This window comes from Pipistrellus hanaki (assembly GCF_964339955.1).
Source record: "Pipistrellus hanaki genome assembly, chromosome: 9".
Lineage (NCBI taxonomy): Eukaryota > Metazoa > Chordata > Mammalia > Chiroptera > Vespertilionidae > Pipistrellus > Pipistrellus hanaki.
Window position 1 is genome coordinate 31,639,845 of NC_140511.1, and position 25,503 is coordinate 31,665,347.

The 25,503-nt window shown below is 40.8% G+C and overlaps 2 protein-coding genes across 3 annotated transcripts in view; both read left to right on the forward strand.

Annotated features, from left to right (window-relative positions):
* Positions 1-25,503, forward strand: part of RAB38 (RAB38, member RAS oncogene family) — a 452,769-nt gene that overhangs the window by 19,097 nt on the left and 408,169 nt on the right. The window lies entirely within an intron of this gene.
* CTSC (cathepsin C) overlaps positions 15,177-25,503 on the forward strand; it is a 45,173-nt gene continuing 34,846 nt past the window's right edge. The window contains exons 1-3 of one of the 2 annotated variants that reach the window (XM_084895224.1): positions 15,352-15,666; positions 17,421-17,566; positions 23,687-23,771. In XM_084895224.1, coding sequence (XP_084751350.1) covers positions 15,495-15,666; positions 17,421-17,566; positions 23,687-23,771 — 403 coding nt within the window. In that variant the 5' untranslated portion in view covers positions 15,352-15,494. Of the gene's footprint in view, positions 15,667-17,420; positions 17,567-23,686; positions 23,772-25,503 lie in introns of both variants that reach the window. The other variant, XM_084895223.1, reaches the window with a different exon arrangement.

Genomic DNA, 25,503 nt, shown 5'->3' on the forward strand with positions numbered 1-25,503 from the left:
CTCCCATGGTCTGTCTACTTAGCTTCCTTCGGTCTCCTCAATAGAACATCTATTACCCCTTGCCCACCCTAGGAAAATCCTATGGGACAGGGACACAGACAAATAAATGAATTAAATGAACTCAGTGACTTGTATGGTGATAGAAGCAGGTATATTATAAAGCAAATATACAGAAGAAGGAATAAATTATTAAGTATCTATATATATAAAAGCCTAAGCAACTGGCTGACTGGCCAACTAGCCAGTAGCTATAATGTGCACTGACCACCAGGGGGCAGATGCTCAATGCAGGAGTGGAAACCACAGGCATGAAAACATGGAATAGACTGATGAATCTCAGAGGGAAGGAGTGTGGGGGGGGAGAGCAGGAAGAGATTAATCAAAGATCTTATATGTATACTAAAGGCCAGGTGCACAGATTTGTGTGCCAGTGGGATCCTCAGCCTGACCTATGGGGATGAGGCCAAAACCAACTTTCCGACATCCCCTGAGGGGGGGTTCCCAGATTGTGAGAGGGAGCAGGCCACGCCAAAGGACCCCACGAGTGCATGAATCCATGCACCAGGCCTCTAGAAGTTGGTATAATTGGGAGGCCTTAGACTACAAGGGAAATAAAAATAACATTTCAGAACATCAGTGATAACTGAGTATGGAAATTGCTACCAAAAAGTTAAACTGTTTTTGTATTTTTTGTCACATTGAAACTTTTTGCAAACAAAATAAAAAATTCCATGCCTCTTCATTTAACTTTTCTCTCTGAGTATACCACCTAAGTGTCTCTCTCTCCCTCTCTTCCTCTCTCTTTCCCCTCCTCTCTCTCTCCCTCTCCTTCTCTCTTCCTCTCTTCCTCCCTCTCCCTCCTTCTCTCTCCCTCATATATATAACCTGCCACCAGCTAGAACCTCACATCTACTGATTCAAGTCCCTTCCTTACATTTAGGAGAATTAATGGATCCTCCCTTTAGGCTTTCCTCACACATTGCTGATCAGGTAATTGTGTATATTAGTGCCATTCCACCTACTGTAATAGTAACAAACCTTCACATTTTTATTGTAGATCTCATAGTTTACAAAGAACTTTCATATATTTATCACATGTGACCTTAATAGCAGTTCTTTAAGGTAAAAATTGTCTCTGTTTTACAATAAGCATATCTTAAACTAGAAAATTCCCCAAGTAAATAGATGCTAATGTTTGGTCTTTAACACTAGTGCTCTTTACACAATAGAACAATGAGAGCATGTTCTTTGTATAATATCTTAAAACTTGAGAAAATAATATTGGATCTCAAATGGAAAGTAATAAGCTGCATATATTTTTTTTAACTAATTTCCTAGCCTATGTTTACATGTTTATGTATCTGTCTCTAAAACTTCACAGCTATGTTTCTGTTTTAGAACTTGTCTATGGAATTAGCATGTACATAAAAAAAAGGCTAATTGAATTTCATTTTTAAATCTATTTATAGAGGTCTTTGGTATAGAGCTATATACTAGATTACTTGACTTGATTAACTTAACTATGTACTATTGAGATTATAACTGGACAGGTTCTTTCAAATACAGTGATTTGAATTTGTTTTTGTTCACTAATTTGTGGGGTGTATTTCCTCTTACATGTAGAATAATAAAGTTTTAGATTTAAAGTAGACTTAACCAGCAGTCGTCGAATGGTGGTCCACGGACCACTAGTCCATGAGGTCCAAAAGGTTGTCGACCGCTGGTTTAGACAACCAACTAGTCTTGGAATGACACTTAATAGAAACTAGGAAAAAAGAATAATAGAAACCAGAGCCCAGATAAGTTGTTATAGCTAATTAGTGACAGAAACTTCCCTACACTGGCTAACACTTAAAAGGAGGTAGCCAACTTTCCATTACCACAAAAAGAGTGCATATCATATGCCCATTATAATAATCTCTGTAAACCAATTTTAATAATTATTAGCATGAGTAGTAAGAATAATACAAAACAAAAATAAAAGTAGAGGCGGGGGTAGGGGGTGGAGCAGGGACAATTCTCTATGTCATTCCTACACATCTTGTGTTAGATAGACTATCTTTTCAAGATTGTTCCTATTGCTAAAAGCCTTGAAAGCTAGAATTAGTGTCTTCCTACAGGTCAAAGGATAGATCGCTGATCAAGATAGTAAAGGTGAGATTTCCCTCTTCTTCCTGGAGATATTCCAAGGCAATAAAGATAATATCTTTCTCCAAAGGGTAAGGCCAGGGCCAGGGTGAGGCTGATTTGCCAATAATTTCTGTAAGAGACCAGGATATCTCATCTGAGAGTCAGATCAGGGTATCCTGACCTGATAGTTCCTCAGTTGTGATCCAGGCCCTTGGTTTGAGCAGTATTTGCCTGGGCCTGCATTGCCTCTGGCTTCTTTTAGTGTTACAAAACAATAACACAAATGTTTTCTCACACTACCACGAACTCTTCAGAAACAAACTTTTATTAGCTGTGATATGTCATAATTTGCATACACAGTGTTGTTGTTTTTTTCTCATTCTGTATAGTTATTTATTTTCTGAATTTTCTCTATTACAAATATACTTTAATATATTTTTTTTCTTAAAGGTTTTTTAGGTATCTCATATGCTTTTCAGTAGGATAGATATTCAGTCAAAGGCTCAATATTTGAGTGAGAGGCTAGAAATATTTTTGAGGTTCTTATTTCATATTACCAAAATACTTTCCAAAAAAATATGTACCAATTTACATTCTCACTAGCCATGTCACAATGTGTTTTCATAACTACTGTCTTTCTTTCTTCCCCATCTCTCATCACATTGGCTTTTTTGAGCTCTTTACAGTTCCTCAAATTCCTCCAGCCTTTGCATAAGTTCTTCCTTAGAATGTTCTTGATATACAGGACTCTTACCCTGCAGTTCTCAGTTTAAATGTCACTTCCTCAGAGCATTCTTCCCTGACTTCCCAAACTACTGTGCATTACCATCACCTTTGTGATACTCACCCATGTATACGTGTTTAATATTTTTATTCCTGACTTAAATTTAAGATCCACAAAAACAGAGATCACATTTGGCATGCTCTTCAATGACTACCTGGTGCTAGAACAGAGCTTGACAAAGAGTAAACACTCCATTTCTTGAGTGAATTGTATCTTTTCAAAATTACAACAATCTAGTGAGTTTGATAGGGCAATTAGATATTCCTAATAATGACAAGGTAAGAATTATGGAGGTAGTTTCAATTTATTTCCTCAAGGTCATCAAGTGAGTCTGTGACAAAGATATAATCATAATCCAGCTTTCCTGGTTCCTAACAGATGCTTTTTCTAGTACATTCAATGATTCAGGAGGGAAAAAATGTGTTTAGATATAGATATAGATATAGATATAGATATAGATATAGATATAGATATAGATATAGATATAGATATAGATATATATTTCTATTGACTCCAGAGAGAAAGGAAGAGAGAGACAGAGAAACATCCATGATGAAAGAAAATCATCAATCAGCTCCTGACTGCACACCTCCCCACTGGGGATTGAGCCTGCAACCTGGGCATATGCCCTTAAAAAAATCAAACAGTGACCTCCTGGTTCATATGTCAATGCTCAACCACTGAACCATGCCAGGTGGGCAATGCTTCAGTAAATTTTAAAATATTTTTATCATTAAAGGTAGCATACCTTCATGCAAATCGGAATCTAAATTGGGGATAATAATATTCTCTAAATGTATTATTTTCTCTGTAGAGGGATATATCATAATACTTCTGAATCGGTTATTTTCTGTTAATGTATTTAGTTGAACCAAATCAAGGATTACAATAAAATTTTTCTCTTGGTCGTCTAGGGAGCCATATTAACTTAATAATGTGCAGGAAATGAGATTATACTTTTGTTTTGACTTTCAGATATGTCATGTGAATCATGTGCAGATGACTTTTTTTCATTAGCTCTCACTATTATGCAATAGTTCTGTTACTTGCAACATAAGATTTCAAAGAAAAGTCAATAAGGAAATTCAAACATAGCACAATAATTCCTATTTATTTAGGTTGTAAGCAACTAGAAAGTTTAAACTGTGGTAATGTATCTGTATTCTTTTATAAAGAGAGGCCAGTGATAAATAAGTGAATATGAGAAATTTGTTTTTGAAAGAAACTCTCAGTAAGTGCCACACTGTGGTATAAAGGTATAATGGAATTAAGTTGGTTCAAAATGCTACTCAATCTATATCATAGAATCACATAGTATGAACCAATGCTAACAGTAATGTCCATCAAGTGTGGCCAAGGCTGCAGTTTAGGTAGCCCTCAGTTCTCCAGAGGATTTCAAAACTGTCTCCTCCATGTTTCTGAACAGTTTCCCAAAGAACTGGGAGTCGTTGTCCTAAACCAAATAAATAGGACACTAATTTGGCATTTGTTCTGGAAGAGGAAGCCAAAGTTGGTCAGGACTTAGTGATAGTTGAAGCAAAAATTCAGTCATTAAATTTTAGACTCAAAATTTCTTCTTCCTGGTTTTCACAATTTCATTGTCTTTCTTGGTTCTCATTATGAATTCTCTTTCTTAATTTCTCCATCATGAACATCCTTTCTTAACTTATCTATTAAATTGTAGTGATTGTAAGGTGCCCTCAACCCTTTTCCCCCATCTTTCTTGCCTGAATTCTATGAGCTAGCTTGGGGTGTTTTTCTCTACCCCTATTATGTCAACTCTCATTTATTTGGTGGTGACTAAAAAAATAAGTAAATAAATGAAATAAATGTATTCAGCCAATACCTAAGGCAGTCTGGGCACCTTGCAGCTATTCTCATTGCCTGTCTAGGTCTTGAACAAGTAGATGCCCAGTAAACATCTGTTGAATTACTGAGTGAACCCTCCCCCGAATCTTACACCAATATTTCCAGCTTATTACTAGACATCTCCATTTTAATATCCCATAGGTATTTCATAGACATGTCTCCATTTGTTTTTATTTTCTTTCAAACACTCTACTATCATTTCCTCTTGCTTAGAGAGTGCAACACTAGTGAAATAAAATAATATAAACATAATATGCTAGTAATATGCCAATTAGACCAGATGTCTTTCCGGATGACCTTTCTGATAAAGCCGGGTCTTTGAGGGAAGCCTAGTTCCCAGGTGCCTGTTGGCAGCCAGAGGGAAGCCCGGGTCCTAGGTGCCAGAGGGAAGCTGGTGCTGGCAGCCCAAGGAAGGAAGCCCTTCTCTTGCATGAATTCCATGCATTAGGCTTCTAGTCTGTTAAATAAATATTTATCAATAAATACAGTTTTGTGATTAAAGAAGCATTATACTTCCTTTATTATCAATGGACGGCCATTTATTCAAAATATCTGCCTGAGGCTGCAGGATTAGATAGAATTTTCAGAGGAAAGGGCTATTGTGGGAAATACATGTTTCAAAGGAGATGCACTATACTTACATGGGAATGCACCAAATAATACTGCAATTAAATTGCTAAGAACAAATAATTAAATAACCAAGAAGCTGATTAGAATGAAGTTACATGGAGATATTTTAATTACTTTTTCAGAAGTAAAAGATGTAATAGACTTACTTCAATCACAGTGAGTATATATCAAAGATCTCTTGAGCAGAGAAAATGTAATTTTAAATGTTTGTTTTATCAAACTGAACCATAAATTTTACCACAAAAAAAAAAAAAAAAGATTGCCCTGGCCAGTTTGGCTCAGTGGATGGAGCATTGACCTGCATTTTGAAGGGTCCTGGGTTCGATTCTGGTCAAGGGCACATGCCCAGTTGCAGGCTCAATCCTCAGTAGGAGGCAACATGCAGAAGGCAGCCAATCAATGATTCTCTCTCATCATTGATGTTTCTATCTCTCTCACCTTCTCCCTTTCTCTCTGAAATTAATAAAAGGTGACTAACCCTAGCTAGTTTGGCTCAGTGGATATAGTGTTGGCCTGCAGACTGAAGGGTACCTGTTCAATTCTGGTCAAGGGTACATGCCTGGGGTTGTGGGTTCGATCCCTAGTAGGGAGCATGCAGGAGACATCAATCAATGGTTTTTTTTCTCATCATTTATTTTCCAATCTCTCTCTCCTTCTCCCTTCCTCTCTGAAATCAATAAAAATATATTTTTAAAAAAGGTAACTGGATAAAGAAGATGAAGGAAATAGCTAAAGAATATATATGGATACTCCATGAGCATGCACAATAATTTATTTGATAAAAGCCAAGGAAAGGGGAAGGAGGGAAGTAGGGAGGACTTCTATAATAATGTCAGCTGATATTTTACAGTCCATATTCTTAGAACATAATTTAATAAAGTATAAATATTTATATACTGTCAATATAAGAAACATTCAAACCTGTACAAAGAATTTTTGTGAATTTATTTGAATCAAATTGACAAAAATTGTCAGGAAACAAAGTCCTAACAGATTGAGAAAATGATCCAAAGAATGGCAGTTTTGCCTAGAGAGTTGAGGGGGGCTGGTGGATTGTGAAGGGCTGGGAGCAGAGACGTGGTGGGAGAGGAGAGTTGACTGGACCTGGTGAGAGAGAGGTTATCTTTATTAGGGCATAGGTTGAAATTGAAGAGTATTTCCTCCTTTTGGGAGAAATCAATATGTGTGTGCTAAGATTCTAAGAAATCTCTGCCTAATGGTTATATGGGAGCAAATGGTGTCTGTAAGGGGTCTAGTTGAAAAGTAATAGGTTGAGATTTTGAAAACTTTTGCAGGTTGGTTGGTTCTTAACTCCAACCATTTGAATAGTTTCAGAACTCTGGGGAAAAGATATAGAAAGGCTGTTGGAGATTAAGGACTGAGAGGGTGACCTCAGTGTCAGTGAAAACTTTGACTAAATAAGTCCCTAATTTTAAAGTCTACTAGCCTAGGTGATGAGCTCCTAAAAGGGGAAAAGTCCCCATTGAATCCCTGGAACATCTCATCCCTTATCTTGTTTATTATAGTAACTTTGGATCAGACTGCCTTATCCAGATTCAATTGGAGTCATCACTTATATTTGAGGCAATCCCTTTTAAAATGTCCAGGTTTTTACTTGTATACATGCATATAAGTACAACAAATGGACACAAAACTCTGGGGAGGGAGGGGATGTGTAGGAGGGAGGGAGGGGGTCAAAAAAAAATCAATAAAATATATTTAAAAAAATAAAAATAAAAAAATAAAGTGAAAAAAAAATAAAAAAAATAATAAAATGTCCAGGTTTTTGCAAAAGAAACAAGAGGCAGGGTTTTGATCTGGTGCCTGGCGAGAAGTGGAGGTAGGAGAATTATTTAATTGTTGAAGTTACAAGGCCATTAGTTTAGCCATTTCCCCCTGCAAGTCTAAGGTCCCGGTATTTTGAGTTTCTTTGTCTTTTTCAGTAGTCTTCCCTAGTGGTTAGCTAGTGAGGCAATTTCATGGGGTCTTTTTGTCTTCCCAAATGAGTTTATGTTGTTTTTAAAAAAAAAAAAAGTACCAAGGGCCTCATAAAGACCCACAATAAAGTTGGGATTGAATAAGTTCGTAGTTTAGTCATTAAGGTTCTTTGGTTCCAGAATCTTGCTGGAAAGTTTGCTCAAAATAATTGAAATAACCTAAGATGGATTCATCCTTCCCTAGTATGCCTTGATGAACAGCTTTCCAATTTATTATATTTCCCTGGTGGAAATTTGGAGAATGGCTTTAAATAAATTTTGTGACTGTTTCTGTAAAACACTTAAGCCTGTGGCACCCAGGAGTTTAAATTCTTGCATGGAGTGGCTCCACCCTATGGCACTCATCCATTCTCTAGCACTAATGATGAGACAAAATGGGTGTTTGAACTTAAAGGGATTAGTTTTGGGGTTTGGGAAATCCTTAACGATGGTTAAAAGTTCTCCTATTGTCCCAAGAGTCAAAGAGACAGTTTCAACTCCTTGGAAGTTATCTAAAACTTTAAAATTATTTTCTGAAGAATAGGAAGAGAGTTCAGGAGAGAGGGATAGGTAGGGAAAGTCTAAAAAGGAACTGAGGGACTGTGAAATTTCAGAGGATTCTGAAAGTAAAGAAGGAGGATCTTTTGCACAAGGCTTTTCTTCTTTCTAGAGACATTTATTAAGTTTAACATTATTTTCTTGGAGAGCAGCAATAATTGACCCCTGGTTTCATTTGTAGGCCTTGAAACTTCAATTAAAGAAAGCCTCCCCATTGTCTTTGTGGGTTCGAAAACCTTAGCAATAGAGCTGAGATAGACAAGCTAATTTGAAAATTTCAAAGGCCAAGAAAATGTTAAGTCATTCTGTGTAATTGTTGACCAGGGATTAAGCCAATTGCGACTATAATGGATCATAAGTTTTAACCAAGAGTTTTGACCAAGAACCTGGCATCCGCAACCCTGGTTTGGTGATTGAATGACCACCTGATGCAGTATTGGAGATATAACTCATTGAAATTGTTATTGGTGGGGTGCTATCCTTGTCCCCACCTGTTGCTAGTAGACGTGGGCTTCTTGGGATGACACAAGAAAAGGAATTTTCTGAGACTCACATGGGGAAATGAATGACAGGGCTTTTGGGGTGCCACAGAGAAAATAATTTCCCTGAGGCCCCTCCAGGACAATGAGGTAATGTAGAAAGCTTCATTTCTGTGGAATTCAACCCCTGAGTCTCTGAGGTCCCATTTCCCTCCCTCCCGCCAAGGAAAAAGTCCAGTTGTGTCTTCAGCAGACTAGAACTAAAGCTATTGCCAGGAGTCACCACTTTATATTTGCACCGTCCACTCTAGCATCAGGCTAGCTTCGCTTGTGTTCCCAGCTGTAGTCCATTGCATGTGGGAGCTGCATGGTCACAGGCGATGCTGCTTCTAGGCCCACATGGCTATGGAGGGAATACGGGTGAATGCGAGAAAGCAGGAGCAAAGCCAGAGGAACAAGGCATAGAGAATTCCTTTGCGGGTTTTAAACTTCTAAAATTTTACATACTTGCAGGGAATGGAGTGCTGGTTCCCTGGGCAGTGTGAAATTGCAGCTTACTGGTGTAGCTGCCCAGGTGACTGGGTTTATAATGTTTGACCCTTCCTTCTTCTTTTTTAAATTATTAATATTAATAACTAGCTAATTGCAATTCTAACAAAATCATTTCTGTTATCAGAGGAAGGTACCTGCCACTTTTATATTTTATTTTACTTTTTAAAATTTTATTTATTTATTTTTTAATATGTTTTTATTGATTTCAGAGAGGAAGGGAAAGGGAGAGACAGACAGAAACATGAATGATGAGAGAGAGTCATTGATGACCTGTGTTCTGCACAGCCCCACACTGGGGATTGAGCCTGCAACCCAGGCATGTGCCCTGACTGGGAATTGAACCATGACCTCCTGCTTCATAGGTCAACGCTCAACCACTGAGTAACACCGGCCACACTACATTTAGTAATTTTAAAATTAAATGTGTAAGTAGCTTATTGTATGTGAATTTCATTTCAGAATAGTAAACAGTTTCTTAAAAGTGTTCTGAGACCCAATTTCCAACGTAAGTGGGGCATTCTTCCATACCAACTAGTAGTTTCTTGGACACCAGCAGAGTGTCTGAGAATTCAACTCAATTTTGACATCATCTAACAATACAGAGTCTGATTCCATAGGTAAAAGGCTCAGTCCCATAAGAACACCCTCCACTTTAGTTTTAGTGGTGGAAAGACTTATGATTAATAACATAGAACCCATATCACCTTTAGGGCTCTGAAGCTTTTTCAGGAACTGAGAAGAGATCAAATAGTCTAATAAAAGGTGCTTCTATTGCTGTCATTGCTCAGGAGATTTCAGTGGTTTGGGGAATTATGAGACAAGAACTGTGAATGAGCCAAAAACCGGTTTGGCTCAGTGGATAGAGTGTCGGCCTGCTGACTAAAAGGTTCCAGGTTCGATTCCGGTCAAGGGCATGTACCTTGGTTGCGGGAACAGCCCCAGTAGTAGGTGTGCAAGAGGCAGCTGATCGATGATTCTCTTTCATTGATGTTTCTGGCTCTCTATCCCTCTCTCTTCCTCTCTGTAAAATATCAAATATATATATATATATATATATATATATATATATATATATTTTTTTTTTTTTAAAGAACTGTGAATGAAAACCAAACATATCTGAGAAATATAATTTGGTCATCTGAATGATCAATGATGCACAATATTGAAGCCTGTATAAAATATTCATTATAAAAAATAAAACTTTGGATATGAGCAATTTTAGAATCACTAATTTATTCCCCCTCCTTGATGGAAAAAGGGCTAGTATTTTATTCTTAGAGAGACTACTTTGCTAATTAATATAATAGTTAGAAATAAACTGATTTAAAAATCAAGGCACATGAGTTTTATTCTTGAGTCTCAGTAACTGGCTGTGTGATATTCATCAAATCATTGTTATCTCTCTGCAAAAGGCAGTTAGACAAACGTGAGCAGAGCAAATGTTAGGGGCAGAAATAGAATATGGGGGCTGGATACAATTATAAGAAATATTAACCATGCTCTGCAAACTGTCATTGTTCTGTCCTGATTAAAGAAAGCACATTCTAACCTGGCTGAGAGTTGTATGCCCTGGCACACTGACTGCAGAATGCAGTCCATCCTCTTTTCCCTGAGAACTGCCTTCCATTATGGGAAGATTTACAGCTTTGTGGCTGAAACAATCTAGTCCTGAGGCTCCCGCCCTTTGCAGCCCCAGCCCCTAATGCCTGTAATCTGGTCGGGAAGATGAGTAGAGGCACCTGCCCTCTGCGACCCCCTGCCCACATCGCCTGAACCTGTGACCATTATACCTTGCTTATGTTCTCATGCCTATAATTCTTAGTTTCCCACATATTCTTTATCCTTCTACCCAATAAAACCTGCTGGCTTATGGGGAGGAGCAGAACGGAATTTTGCTGATGACCTGATGCTTTCCCATACTGCGGGCATTATTGGAATAAACACTCAATCCTTCTCTGCTTCATGGGCTCAAGTAGCAACAGGCAGCCCAGGACTATTGGTTGTCCAGTTACACTGGACAGTGGGTCCAGTTACAGAAGGTCACCAGGATGGAGAGCCCCTGGTGCTTAGCAAAGGGCAAAACTGGACTTGGCCCTTAGGTTTAGCTGGTCATGTAGTTTGGACCCTCTGACCTTTCATATCACTGGTCATGCAGTTTAGATCCCGACTTTTCCTCCCTAATGATAACATCTAGGCCTCAGTTGTCTTTTAGCAGCCTATGCCAGACAAGTGACACTACAGCTGCCTCACTTATCTGGTTTTGCACCAGAAAAGCAGCAAAACTGGACAAGTGATGACATGGCTGCATTAAAGAATGATCCCCTGACCTTCGGAGACCACTAACCTGAGAGAGCACACCTGAAAAGCTGGTGAATATTCTACTGAAACCCTTCCCAGAGACATCCCCTGTGATTCCCCACCTGCAAGAGATAAATAAAAACCCTTAGGATGGAGGACCCAGTGGTATGCTCTCCCCCTGGGGAGCATGCCCATCATTCCCTCCCCTGTCTCCTTTCCCCACAGGCATGCATCCCCTACACTCTACGGGACCTCATGGGACTTACAACCAGGGAGCAGTGGCAGTGGCAGCTCATTCCAGGCTAACCCCCTGAATCTGTCTCCAATGCAGCCTTTTCTCTGATCTCCCAGGAGCCAAAGCAGATTAGTCTAGGCCCTCCTGTTGCTTCTGCTATGCTAATCCCTTCTTTATTTCCCTTCCCAGAGTGTGACCCATACATTCTTGCTTGCTATGCTGTTCTTTGTCTCTTGACTGAAATCTTTCCTTCAAGAAGGCAAGAACTGAGATCTCATGGTGGTCTCTCGCTGGTAACATCTCAATCTCTATTTTCTTTTCTTTTTAAAAAAATATGTTTTATTGATTTATTACAGAGAAGAAGGGAGAGGGATAGAGAGTTAGAAACACTGATGAAAGAGAAACATTGATCAGCTGACTCCTGCACACCCGCTACTGGGGATGTGCCCGCAACCAAGCTACATGCCCTTGCCTGGAATAGAACCTGGGACCCTTCAGTCCGCAGGCTGACGCTCTATCCACTGACCCAAACCAATCAAGGCTTGATCTCTATTTTCTGATGTTAAATGAATCCATTAGACTAATAGGTCTTCTGACATCACTTTTTTACTTACCACTCACTGAATAAAGACTATTTTAAACTTCCCTCAAAGTTAATTATGCTAATTTGGTTTACTCATAAATTTTCAACTTCACTATCCAGCATATATATATATATATATATATATATATATATATATATATAATTTCAAACGTATTCTTATTGATTTCAGAGAGGAAGAGAGAGACAGAAACATCAGTGATGGAGGGAATCATTGATTGGCTGCCTCCTGCATGGTGAGGACAGAGCCTGCAACCTGGGCATGTGATCTTTACTGGAATTGAACCCAGGACCTTTCAGTCCACAGGCCCACACTCTATCCACTGAGCCAAACCAGTTAGGGCCAGCTCTTCAATATTGATGATCTAGTAAAAGTTTTAATGTTTGAACAACCAATGACACACTTTCTCAGGGACTCAGGAAGGCAATGCTACACTGTCAGTATATCTCTAAACTGTAAGTACTGTATATTAATTTTATGATGACAACTTTTTACCCTGAGTAAAAGGCAATAAAACTTAAAAATAGGGTGTTGTGTCTCTCTCCCCTTGCCTTGTGCCCACATTAGAAAGCATGTTCATTTCTGAGCTTTCAAGAGCAATTTCTCTTGCCAAATGGAATTTGGCTTTCAGGCCTAAAAAACAAGATAATGTTGAGTGCACTTAACACCCCAGAATGCTTCCTGAGTGCTTTCAAGCCAGAATCTCAGGAGACAGTGGTGAATAATGTAAACTTGCTCTCTTTGAATGCTTGTCATCTGGTGGGAAAGGTGGACATGCAAATACTTATTTTAAGCAATGTAATGAGGGCAAAATGCATGAGCCCTAGAAGTCAGGGACACAGGAAAGTCTGTCTGGCTCATCACTTCTCCTTGATGCTGGTTCAGGGCCTGACACCTGATAAGCTCTTTGCAGGAAAAAGCCCCAACTTCCAACAAAAGCTAATAAAGTCAGAGGAATCACAGAAAAGGATGATATTTAAACGAAGTGAGGAGAAACAATAAACAGAAAATCAACGGAGCAAGGAGGCACCGGGAAATAACATGTAGGGGAAGAAGACAGTTTCTAACCCTCACGGTGATAAGGGAATTTTGGATGGAACATGTGGTGTTACCCTGGGCAGGATGGCTTCCCAGATTCTTGATCCCTGGGAGCAGTGTTTCCCAAAGTGTGGTACACGTACCCCCCCAGGGATACGGGAAGAGTTTGGTGGGTGTACACGTTGCACCAGAGATTGGTGGGGATATGAATTGCACCGTGCTTAGCTGCGCCTAATTCTACGTTCTCATGAGTACAAGGGGTACTCAGCGTTATGAAAATTATAGAAGGGGTACACATATGTCAAAAGTTTGGGAAACACTGCCTTGGAGTCAAAGAATGAAACTAGGGATGGAAGATGGTATAGTAGAGATGGAAATTTATTGAAGAACAAGTACAGACTCCCATGTGGGGTGGGGGAAAGAATCTCACAGCACAGACTCTCAGGTGGAGAGAGGGAGAGTCTCACTGAGTTCCTTACCCCCTTCTCCTCTCCTCCCCCAGCCTCTTTATAAATTCTTCAGTTTTTTTGTGCCTCAATATCCCCTCTGATTGGCCACTAGTCCCCTTTGGTTTGGTCACTATAGCAACTCCTGAGCTTAAAGGTCAAACCTCACCTGGGACAGGTGAGGCCCTCCTCCTCATTGTTCTCCCATTCCCTCTCTTCTTCCTCCCTCTTTGAAAGAGGGGCTGCCTTCCCTTTATTTTGTCAATAAGTATCTTTTGTTACTCCCAGTTTCCTTATCTTATGGAAATATAACTGCTGCCTCTTCCAACTCCCTTGTCTTATGGAAATGTATCCTTTTGGAACTCTGTGTGTTTTTTCCATGGACCCCCAATTCTAAAAATTCCGTAAACCTGCCTATTTCACCCCTAAAAATCCCTATTTCAAAGAATCTTTCCTAAAGTAATAATCAAATAGATATTGGATAGAGAAACAAAAGAATATATATATATATATATATATATATATATATATATATATATCCTATAAGGAAAGGTTCAGACAGAAAGGTAAAATGGGTACATATGACAGTATGACATTCTGAGCTAGGGATAAGGTAAGGTGACTACAAAGCTTCAAAGGGTCATTGCAAGCAGATAAGAATAGATGTTTAGTAATAAAAGTTTGCCCTGCCTCTAGATAGGGCAAAAGAGGTTATGTCTGATCTCTCTTTATGGGCTAGCCTCCCTCAATTCAAGGCTTTTAGGTAGTTAATGGAGGGGCAGATGTTTCTTTTGAGCCTACAGCTAAATTGCCTTTAGCTCAAAAAAAAAATAAAAATCTGCATTTCACTGAGGCATATATTGGGGTGGATCTTTCTGAACCCCCACAGGTGCTCCCTAATAATCACGGGCCATCAGACTGGCTCATTGGGATGCTGCTCATAAGACCAGCCTTCTACCAGCTGCCTTCCTCACCCTGGACAAGTTACTTCCTCTGTCTGGGCCTCATGCTTCTCAGCAGTAAAAGGAGAAGGGGTTGAGCAATATAGTCTCTGAGCTTTTGTGCGTGTGCGCGCACTCCAGTGTGCACTAAATCCCATAAAGTTGGCAGGGAAAACAAAGACAGCCAGGACACAAAATCTGCAAGCTTGCACTACAACTGAATCCTCTTATGGGCCATAAGCAAATAACATGAACAGGAAGCCAAACAAAACCGAGCCAAAAGAAGGTAGTGAAAGTTTTGGGAAATGGAAGGAAGAGCAGTTCTCAAACAGCTGAGGCGGCTGGGGTAGCAAGTGAAATATTCTGAGGAAAAAAAAAAAAACCAACAACCCCCCCCCCCCCCCCAACAAAGCCCACAACCTTGAGTTGGGGAGGACAAAATGAAGAAAACAAATAGCACTCCACTTACTAGATCTTTCCTTCTCTGGGACTTTCTCACCTCTGTCTCTGTCTGACCTTTGTCCCTGCCACCTCAGTTTTTCTTGTGCGTCTGTCTTTCTCTCTTCCTTCCCTCCCGCCGCACCCCCCCCCCCCCCTCCCCTCTCTCCTCTCCTTCTCTCTGGTGTGTTCTGCTTCTCAAGGAGGAAGTCTGGGTCGCGTGCGGACCCACTGTGGCTCCTAACTCCTATTTTGAGTCGTCCCCTTGGCAGTTAACCTTGTCCCAGCCTTGCCCCGGCTCACCCCGAGCTCAGGGTGCCCACGAGCGGTGCGCTGGCTCCCAGCTCCGGTCCAGGTGCCAGCCGCCCCTCCCCCGCCCCCTCCTCCTGAGACCCAGACCCCGCCCCGCCCGCCCGCGGAGGTTCCGCCCTCCGGTTATTTTAAGGCCGGCGGTCGGTCGGGTCGCCTGATTGCTCCCCGCTTCCCTCCTGCTCCCTGGCCACGCGGCCGCCTGCAGCATGGGTCCCCGGCCCCGCTCCGCGCTCGCCGCCCTCCTGCTGCTGCTCTGCGGACTGGGCACCGCGCACGGCGACACCCCTGCCAACTGCACCTACCCCGACCTGCTGGGCACCTGGGTCTTCCAGGTGGGCCCCGCGGGCGCCCAGAGCCAGGTCAACTGCTCCGTGATGGGTAAGCGGCAGCGCGCCCGGACTCCTGCCCCTGCGCCCCTCTCCGCACAGCGCCCCGCCGAGGGGCACACCTGCCCGCGGCCGGGCCGCCCTGGCTGGACCGGGCCCGTGGGATGCCCGCTCCTGCCAGGGTCGCCAAGGCCAAGTTGAGCTGCTGAGAACTTCTAACTTCATCTTTTCTTGGTTATTCCCAGGGCTAATATACTTTCTAAGACACTTTCTTTTTACTCCCCTTAATTGCCCTTTTCTGTTTTTTGTTTGTTTGTTTTTCGGTTTGTTTGGTTTGGAAGAGTTCAGACCTTGCAATCTTATTATCTCCCATCCAACCTGTAGGATTGTGTGTGTGTGTGTGTGTGTGTGTGTGTGTGTGAGCTCAAACACTCAATAATACTATATAGCAAGAAAACTTTTCTCCTTTTGTTAGCTTGTGGGAAAGAGTCTTTATATCCAGTGATTTTTTACTTAGATGTGTGTTGATGCTACTAGTCTGAGTAAACTTCTGCACTGTCTTACGTATATCGTAGGGGTGTATATACATTTGTTTTGTTATTTTAATAACCCTTTAGCAATTAATTACACTTGGAAATGCCTGGAGCCAAGCGCAATGCCTGGCGCAGGGAAGGCACTCAGTAAATGTGTAGGGTGTGAACACACTGGGATAGTCCATATGCCCTCCGATGACATGCTTACATCAATGACGAGGAATTTAGTGGAGGGGGAAAACACTGTCTTGGTCAGCAGTGGCACGTTGGTTCTGCCCGAGCCCTTACCAGCCTGTGATGAGTGAAGCTGCCAGCTGCACTTTCCTTGTCAGCAGGGACAAGAAGTGCCAGGTGGTTTGTCACTAAAACAGATCCCAACTGTTCAACTTCCGGTGGCTGTGGCATTGCCTAATCCTGGGCATTTTAACCGTCTGCTCTTTTAAAAAGTTGCTGTTGGAGAGTTGAAGCAGAAGAGAGGTGAGGATCTGCACCATTTGGGCACATGCCACCTCCCATGTCAGAGCATTAAAACCAACCACGGAAAAAGAAAAACTGTCTAAAGTGTGAAAACCTGTGGGGGGTACCACAGAGCCCCGTCCAGGCAAGCCTCTGTCTGTACACTCTGCCTTGGACTTTACTAGAATAATTGAAGGCACTCGCGTGTCTGAGCCCCCATCTTCCGAAGTTTAAAAGTTTGGTTCCTATCAGCACACACGAGCTTCATGGGATAGAGCCCTCGAGTCTGCCGCATCCTTTGGAAGGATGCAGATTCTGAAGTTCTCCTGGTGGAGAAAGAAGCCGCATTTCTTCGTTGAAAAGACCATTTCCTTTGTCCTTCTTTTGACTTGGTGGCAGGTCTTTTGTATATGTTTATGTTTCCAGTTTTTGACGACAGTACTGTTTTGTCTTCCCTTCATTTCCACCTGTCATTTTCAACACCCCCCATTTTTCCTTCTCTTCAGCGGAAGGCTTTCTTCCGTCTCTGGGTGCTCTGGCAAGTTCAAGGCTGTACTTTAGGGGGTCTTTCTGCCTGCTGGCCTGTTTCCATCTTTTGAGCCCTCACTTCACAGACATGACTGAAACCCCCTCTGGAACCATACAGAGGGGGGCAAACAAGGTGGGGAGTCTTGGTGACTTCACAAGCCAGATGGGCTCAAATCAGGTGGCCTGTTTTGAAAGGAAAGCAGTTTAAAAATTGTGGGAGTGATGGGAGATTTTTCCTGCCATGGAAGTACAGATAATTTTCCATTCCTGTGCATTTTCTTTCCTTTAGGACCACCAGAGAAGAAAGTCGTGGTGCACCTTAAGAAGCTGGATACAGCCTATGATGACTTTGGCAATTCTGGCCATTTCACCATCATTTACAATCAAGGCTTTGAGATTGTGTTGAATGACTACAAGTGGTTTGCCTTTTTTAAGGTTAGTTTTGTTGGAAAATGCATTCATAGTTTCAATTATTTAATATCAGTAGACCTTCAGAATTTTCATTTAAGATAAAGAAGATAACCAGAATCGATGCCACTTTTCCCAAGAGAAATTAGGAAGTGTAATTTTGCCAGTTTATTTAAAATTATGATTTTAGTAGGTTAAAAAACCTGATCTATATTTGAATACGTACAATCCATCTATATTTAAATGTGAATGTAGTTTTAATCATTTGGCTTTATACTGAATCTCCAGGAAAGATATGGATATTATAAAAAAAAAATTTCGAGTAATTATGTATTTTATCATTGTTTGTTGGTTCTGAGAAATTGACTTAAGTAACTCTTTGAAGTAATATGATATACTAAGTATATTGTGAATAATTTATTTGACTAAACTAAGACAGAGATAGAGAATATCGAGTTACTCCTTTGGCTAATTAAAATAAAAAGTTGTCTACTAAAAAAGTTCTCTCAGTAGGAAGAACTTTTTTTAATCTGCACCCAAAGATATATTTATTTCTTTTCTTTTTTAGAGAGAGAAAGAGAAAGGTGGGGTGATGACATCGATTGGTTGCCTCTTGTAAGCTCCCTGACTGGGGTTCCCTGACCAGGAATTGAACCGGCAACCTTTCGGTGTATGGGACGATTTTCCAACCAACTGAGCAACCCAGCCGGGGCTATATGCTAACACATTGCTTCCAGGTGCAGGCATACTCCAGGGTAAACTGGGTTAGCATGGATTGTAGTCCATCCCCGCTATCCTGCTGCACTGCACTTGGAAATTTTCCTGTTGGCAGATTATGAAATGGTTTAAGTAAATTGAAACCACAAGGCTGAGGCTAGCTGTTTCTCATCTTAAATTGAATATAAATAAAGACAGACTTTCTCATGGGATAGGGTTTACAACCTTTGGAACATCTGGTAAGAATTAGTCAGTTTCAGGAATTCATGGGAAAGTGGGAGAATGATTCTGTTAATGGCGATAAAACACAAAGTACCAACAAAAGACTAACTTTTAAGTGTATTGTGATTTCTCTCAGGTTGTGATTTAATCCCTAGGATATGTTGTTAACATCTGAGCCAACTCTTTCTTTGAATAATAACTCTCTAAATATATTTTATTGATTTTTTACAGAGAGGAAGAGAGAGGGATAGAGAGTTGCCTACTACACACACCCTGCTGGGGATGTGCCTGCAACCAAGGTACATGCCCTTGACTGGAATCGAACCTGGGACCTTTCAGTCCGCAGGCCGACGCTCTATCCAGCCTGTGATGAGCCAAACCAGTTTTGGCTCTCTCTCTTTTAATAGTAAAAAAGAAAATAGGAAAAAATTGTCTCTCCTCACCTGGATTGACTGGTGCGATACTCAGCTGGCAGGAACCGTCTATCTATGTTGGCTATTGAGGGCCGAAAGTCCATTTTTATTAGTTGAAGTCCATGGTCAACTAGTTATTAAATATTACCTATGGATACTATGTATTCTTTTTTAAATCATAACAGTATTTATATGAAAAATTTAAAATATATTTTTTATTTATTAAGGGAGGAGAGAGAGAGAGAGATAGAAATATCAATGATGAGAGATAGTCATTGATCAGCTGCCTCTTGCACACCCCCTATTGAGGATCAAGCCTGCAACCCTGAGCATATGCCCTTGACCGGACTTGAACCTGGGATGCTCCAGTCCGCAGGACGATGCTCTGTTTACTGAGCCAAACTAGCTAGGGTTTATATGATTTTTAAAAATAGTATATATGTGATAAATATAATTCAATCTGATTATAATTCTTGGTTTTTATATTCCTGAGCCTGGGGCTCTGCAGACTTCTTATAGATATTCTATCACAGCCCTTCAATATGTTTTGCTTCCAGGTTGAAAATTCCTATGGAATTGATGCACAAGGAAAGAGATAGTCAAGACAGTTGTTACTGTGTATCCTTCTCCCCTTCTTTCCCTCCCCTTCCTTCTCCTTCCCCTTTCCCTCCCCCCTCCTTTTTTTCTTGCTTGATACATAATAGACACTTAGTTCATATTTATTTTAAAAAATGAACTGAAGTGGAATTCAGCTGAGAAAAAGGTTGAATAAATTATATAAGTGCAAGCTGGAGAGCAGTATATAAATAGATGAGTAAGTAGTTTTACCCATTGGGCTTTGAAAAGTTTTCATTCTTTACTTCTGTAGAATTGGAGAAATTGGTGGGAAAACTTCTAAAGTCAGCATTTCATTGCTTGACTCCTAATCTGAAATAGACAAGGGCAGTTTCCCTCCATTAATATTTTCCCATCAGTTTGCTCTCAGCTTCAATAGTTAGGGGCTGGTGGGGGCTTAGGGAACAGCTGGTGCCTGAAGGAGGACTCAGAACACATCTTTGCATTTCTTTTTAAGTCACCGTTTAAGCAGATTTGGTCTTTTCCCATAGCCTCAGACATGAGTACAGGTCAAGAGAAAAAACACTTGTTAACATCAAATCTATCTATATAAAAGCCTAAGTAACTGTCTCAACCGAAACAACTGAAGAAATGACCGAACAGGCTGCGTGGGGTGATAGGGCTGGTGGGGGGGGGGGAGTTAAGGAGGGGCAGTTGTGGGTAAACAGGCTGGCAGTGGGGGGCAATTGGGCCAGGAGGCAGAGGCAGTTAGAGGTGATCAGGCTGGCAGAAGGAGAGTGTGAGGGGCGATCAGGCCAGCAGGCAGAGGTGATTAGGGGCAGGCAGGCAGGCAGGTGGGCGGTTAGGAGCCAGCGGACCAGGATTGTGAGAGGAATGTTCGGCTGTCAGTTTAGGGATTGGGCCTAAAGCAGCAGTTGGGCATCCCAGGGGGGCCCTAGATTGGAGAGGGTGAAGGCTGGGCTGAGGGGACCCGGTCCCCCCGACTCCCTATGCGTGAATGTTGTGCACCGGGCCTCTAGTAATGTTTTAAGTGTTCTCAGCCATAAGTGGGAAGAGCCAATACAGGGTGGGGCAAAAGTAGGTTTACATTTGTGAATATGCAATAGTTTATTCTTGTATTACGTATTAATTATTGTTATTCTCCATATGAACAACTGCAAATCTCAACTGTAAACCTACTTTTGCCTTACTGTAGGACAGAAATCTAAAATTATCTTCTTCTATATGGTATTCTCTTATTAGGAATAAAAGTAGGGAGACTGTTCTTCTACTGATTTCAATATATACTTTTCTTTAAATGCACATTTGACCATTATCAGGGACATGTTTTCTGTTCCTGCTGAAAAATCAACCCCTCTGATAGATCAGTAGTTAGGACCGGTCTTAAGGATGGTAATATCAGTAAGCTGAGTAGAATATACATTGATACTAGTTTTTAAAAATTCTAACATAAGCAGTTACCAGATAAATATACTTTGCAGAGTGGTCAAAGCTTATCCTTTTTGCAAATCTACCTGAAAAATGGGGAGCAGAGTTTTAAACCTTTCAAGAAAAATGATCGAGTGGGATTCATTTTAGGTAGTGGGAAAGTCACTCACTTTTGGTGACACCGGTGAACACAGAAAGCTGGCTGGGTTTCACCATTAAGCACCAGGGTTTTTCCTACTGTGGTGCTGGGGAAACCTGGCTGGGTGGGTCACTCAAGGCCAGCACAAACGATTTAATGAATGAAGCACATGAGACTTTCCCCTACGGACAATCCCAAATAAAGATTGATTTATTTTTTTTTAAATGAAACAGCAGTCAAAACATAACCAGAATTTTGTTCAAGTTTAAGCATCTCGTGGAAAAATACAGCACACGGCCACAGAAGTATCTGGCAAGAGTTAGCCCAGTATAGCTGCTGTCGTTATTCTCTGCATTGCTACTCTACAAAACAGTTGGATTTCCAGATCTCTCCCCTGACTCATACCAGACCCTACCACATGTTTCCTTTTGCCCTCTTCAGATGTGCTTCCATCAGATTGTGTCTTACTGTTCCTGCTAGCGTACGCTGAGCTCCTGGGGCATGCAGGGCCTCCTGTGAGGCTCCTGCTCCCCTAGGACTTCCTGCAGCTCAGGTTTCCAGCTTGGAAGCAATTGCAATACCACTTCTATTGCTAGGAACTCCCTTCAATAAGTTCTCCTTCCGGCCTCACTTGGGAGATGAACGTTTTGCATGACTTTTGAGGTTCCTGTGCCTTTTTGACTGTGGTTTTTATCTGCTTGGTAATCTATTTTTTTCCCCCCCCCATGTGATTTCAAGCTAGATTCACTTGGCAGGAAGTGAACCTTGACATTGTCAGTTTGTGCATAGTTTGAGTCAGGCAGAAAGCAGGAGGTAGAAAATGTTCTTATAAAAGATACTTTTCCCTTCTCAAGTTCCTGTAGACTTGCAGTTATCTGAGCACTTTAGGGGGGTTACAACTTCAAATGCATCTAGGGCCCACCCAGGCAGGTACCTCAGCATCTGAAACAATCATATGCAATGCAATAAGAAGTAATTAGACCTATGGCAAAATAGAAACATTCTTAGAGGGCTTCTTTTCAAAGAATATGCTGCCTAGTTTCATGTTCTTTGAATATATAATACTGTCTGCAGGCCAGTTTCTAAGACTATCAGAGTTTAATAGCATCTGACATTGGTTTATAGTGGGCACACTTTAAAAAAAAAAAAAAAATATATATATATATATATATATATATATATATATATATATATATTTTTTTTTTTTTTTTTTAATGATTTTTTTTACAGAGAGGAAGAGAGAGGGATAGAGAGTTAGAAACATCCATGAGAGAATCATCGATCAGCTGCCTCTTGCACATCCCCTACTGGGGATGTGCCTGCAACCAAGGTACATGCCCTTGACTGGAATCGAACCTGGGACCTTTCAGTTTGCAGGCTGACACTCTATCCACTGAGCCAAGCTAGTTTCAGCATATAGTGGGCACACTTTTAAGGGTTCAAATAAGTTTGAACCCTTAAAAGCAGCCAACTTCTTATAAAATTACAACATAGCAAAACAAAAAAATGTAAAGGACATTTAATTATGGTTGGCTTTATGTGAAGGATGGATGGATAAGTCACACTTTTTTTCTTTATGCTTTATGTTCATTTTTTTATGATTGCATAAAGCTTCTCTATGCACTATCCCATCCACCAAATTGCCCAATGGAAGGAAGCCGGATGAAACGAACCAAACTCCAAAGGATATCCTCAAGTTGAATAGGTTTCTAAACTTTTACTGTTTCTCATTTCACTTTCTCTGAGGCTCAAATTTTATTTTGAAGATTAAACTATTCAAGGGTTGAAGAAGGTGTCTAGAAAGGAAACTAGACTCATCGTGGCTGGAAATTTTATTTGGTGATAGTCAAGCAAACTTCATTGATTTCTAATTGAGTTTTCGCTTTGGGCCCACCAGCCTTCATAGAACTGTAAGCTAAAAAAGACTACCATAGTGGTTCTTAAGCAGGTTGCTACTTAGAACAGGAGAACTTGAAAATCTTGGGTTGTTTTGGAAATGGTTGGTGAAATCCGCACCAGAAGATTTATTTGCCCATTTTGTGTGCCAGTGACTTGTAAGTTTTAAGTTTGTCACAATAGCCAGAAACGTCAACAATGTGTTTCCATGTAAAGTATTTGAGAATCATGTACCATTTTTATCATTGTGCCTTTTGAGTTCATTTTAAAGATGTAACAATTTAGCTTTTAGAATACTTGTTATTAGGATAGGTTTACTTATTTCAATGTAGAGTCAATACACAAAATTGGGTTTTTTTTTTAAAGCATCTTGGAATTTACTTTTTTTAAAATTTATTTTATTTTTTTATTTCAGAGAAGAAGGGAGAAGGAGAGGGAGATAGAAACATCGATGGTGAGAGAAAATCATTGATTAGCTGCCCTCCTGCATTCCCCCTACTGGGCTCGAGTCAGCACCCTAGGCATGTGCCCTTGACCAGAATCAAACCCAGGACCCTTCAGTCTGCAGGCCAACTCTCTATCCAATGAGCCACACTGGCTAGGGCATGGATTTTACTTTTAAGTATTATTTCAATTCTGGGAAGGAATCAGAAGTTTAACACTTAATGCGTGCACAATTATGTATTTTTGTTTTCTTTCATGATGATGTTTAATCTCAACATAATGATTCAGTTTCCTATTGTAAACTCTTCGTAGGATGTCACTGACTTTATCAGTCAGTTGTTCATGCAGCTGGGAACTGTGGGAATATATGATTTACCATATCAGAGGAACAAACTGGGTGAGCGCCACTGAACTGTTTTTAATTTTTCTTTCTAAAAGCAAGCTTCCCTTCTCCTGGTGGCTTACGCACATTGATCTGTCTCTGTTCATCAGGGAGATGGAGAGGAGACTGGAAAGAGGATGGTTTTCTTGTAGATTTCTTGCTTGAGCCTGCTTCCTTGCTGCCTTTTACATGCCTGCATTATTTTGTGTGAGTTTTGACTTTGACATGTTCTGTTTGCACACATCAGATGAGCTCTTCCAGGAATGATGCTTACAACATAAATAGACATGAACCCGAAAAGGTCAAGACCCAATTAAGAAAAGATTGACTTTAAATTCTGTTCAAATCCTTGAAGTAGCAGTGCTCCCTCGAGTTGTTCATTTTTTTCCTTCTTAAAAAAGACTCACGAGGGAACCGTGCGAGGCCAAGGCACCTGAAGGCTGTCTTCAATTAGAGCAGGTGGCTCTTCCAGAGACATTGACGTGCTCATCCCTTATTCCTGTGAGACGTCACCCATCTTTTAAAAAATTGCTCCTTCTCAGAACATAAACTGTGCACTGGAGGAAGGGGATATTTTTCACTCTTTACATTCTCACACTTGCAGACTGGATGTTTAAATCTTTACTCATGCTGGGCCCATTCATTTACATGTCCAGAATTTTGTTGGAAAAATGGGCGGTTAGAGAGTCAAGTTGATAGGGACTTACCCTTCCTTGAATTTTAACAACATCCCCTCCCCCACCCCCTTTCCCTTCCTCCTTTACTTAGCTCTGAAGTACCAGAAGCGAGGTATGAAAGATGGAACTGGCTAAAGCCTCATCTTAGGACAGCATAATGGCCCCACAGTGGTCCGCACATCTGCCAGAGAGGATTGCTCCTTGGGTATAACATTTCATCTTGGTTGCACTTTAGGGGTCATTCCAGGCAGCCACCAATACAGATCAAAGTGAAAACGAGAGCTGAAACCAAGCGGCTGGTTCTCACGAGTTCTTTTTGGTCATTGAATAATTTTCTTTATTTCAGAACTCCTCAGAATCTTTCCTGTAATATATGGTGATAGTGTAGGAGAAAGATATAATAGAAAATAGGAAGATATCATGGGAAATTTTCTGTTTGTTTTAAAAAAAGTAAAGTATTCTTGGAATGCAGTTTATGCACTTCTGGCTTCAAACTCTCACTCTTCCCCCTCATGATGGAGACAGCAGTGAAAAGCACAGTCCCTCTTATTTGCTCTTAAATGAATGATAAATAGCCCTGTACCTGGAATATGGGTCCAAGCGGCAGGCAGTAAGCCTGCATTTAGCATGTGTAAGGCATACATGCTAATAATGTACCTAGGTTGCCATATTAGCCTGTTTCTTTTCTTTTCTTTTTTTAAAATATATTTTATAGATTTTTTTACAGAGAGGAATGGAAAAGGAGAGGATTAGAGAGTTAGAAACACAAATGAGAGAGAAACATCGATTCAGCTGCCTCCTACACACTCCCTACTAGGGATGTGCCCACAACCAAGGTGCATGCTCTTGACAGGAATTGAACCTGGGACCCTTCAGCCTGCAGGCTAATTCTCTATCCACTGAGCCAAACCAGTTAGGGCTAGCCTGTTTCTTAAGTATATTTCCAAAGTGTATTTGGCTTGTACAGTGGCCGTTCATTTCAGATGCATCTGCATGTGCTTCTTAAGCCTGTTGACTGCATGGGCAATGCCTGTTGCTTCAGCTTTCAGCTTTTGAGAATGGCAGCTTTT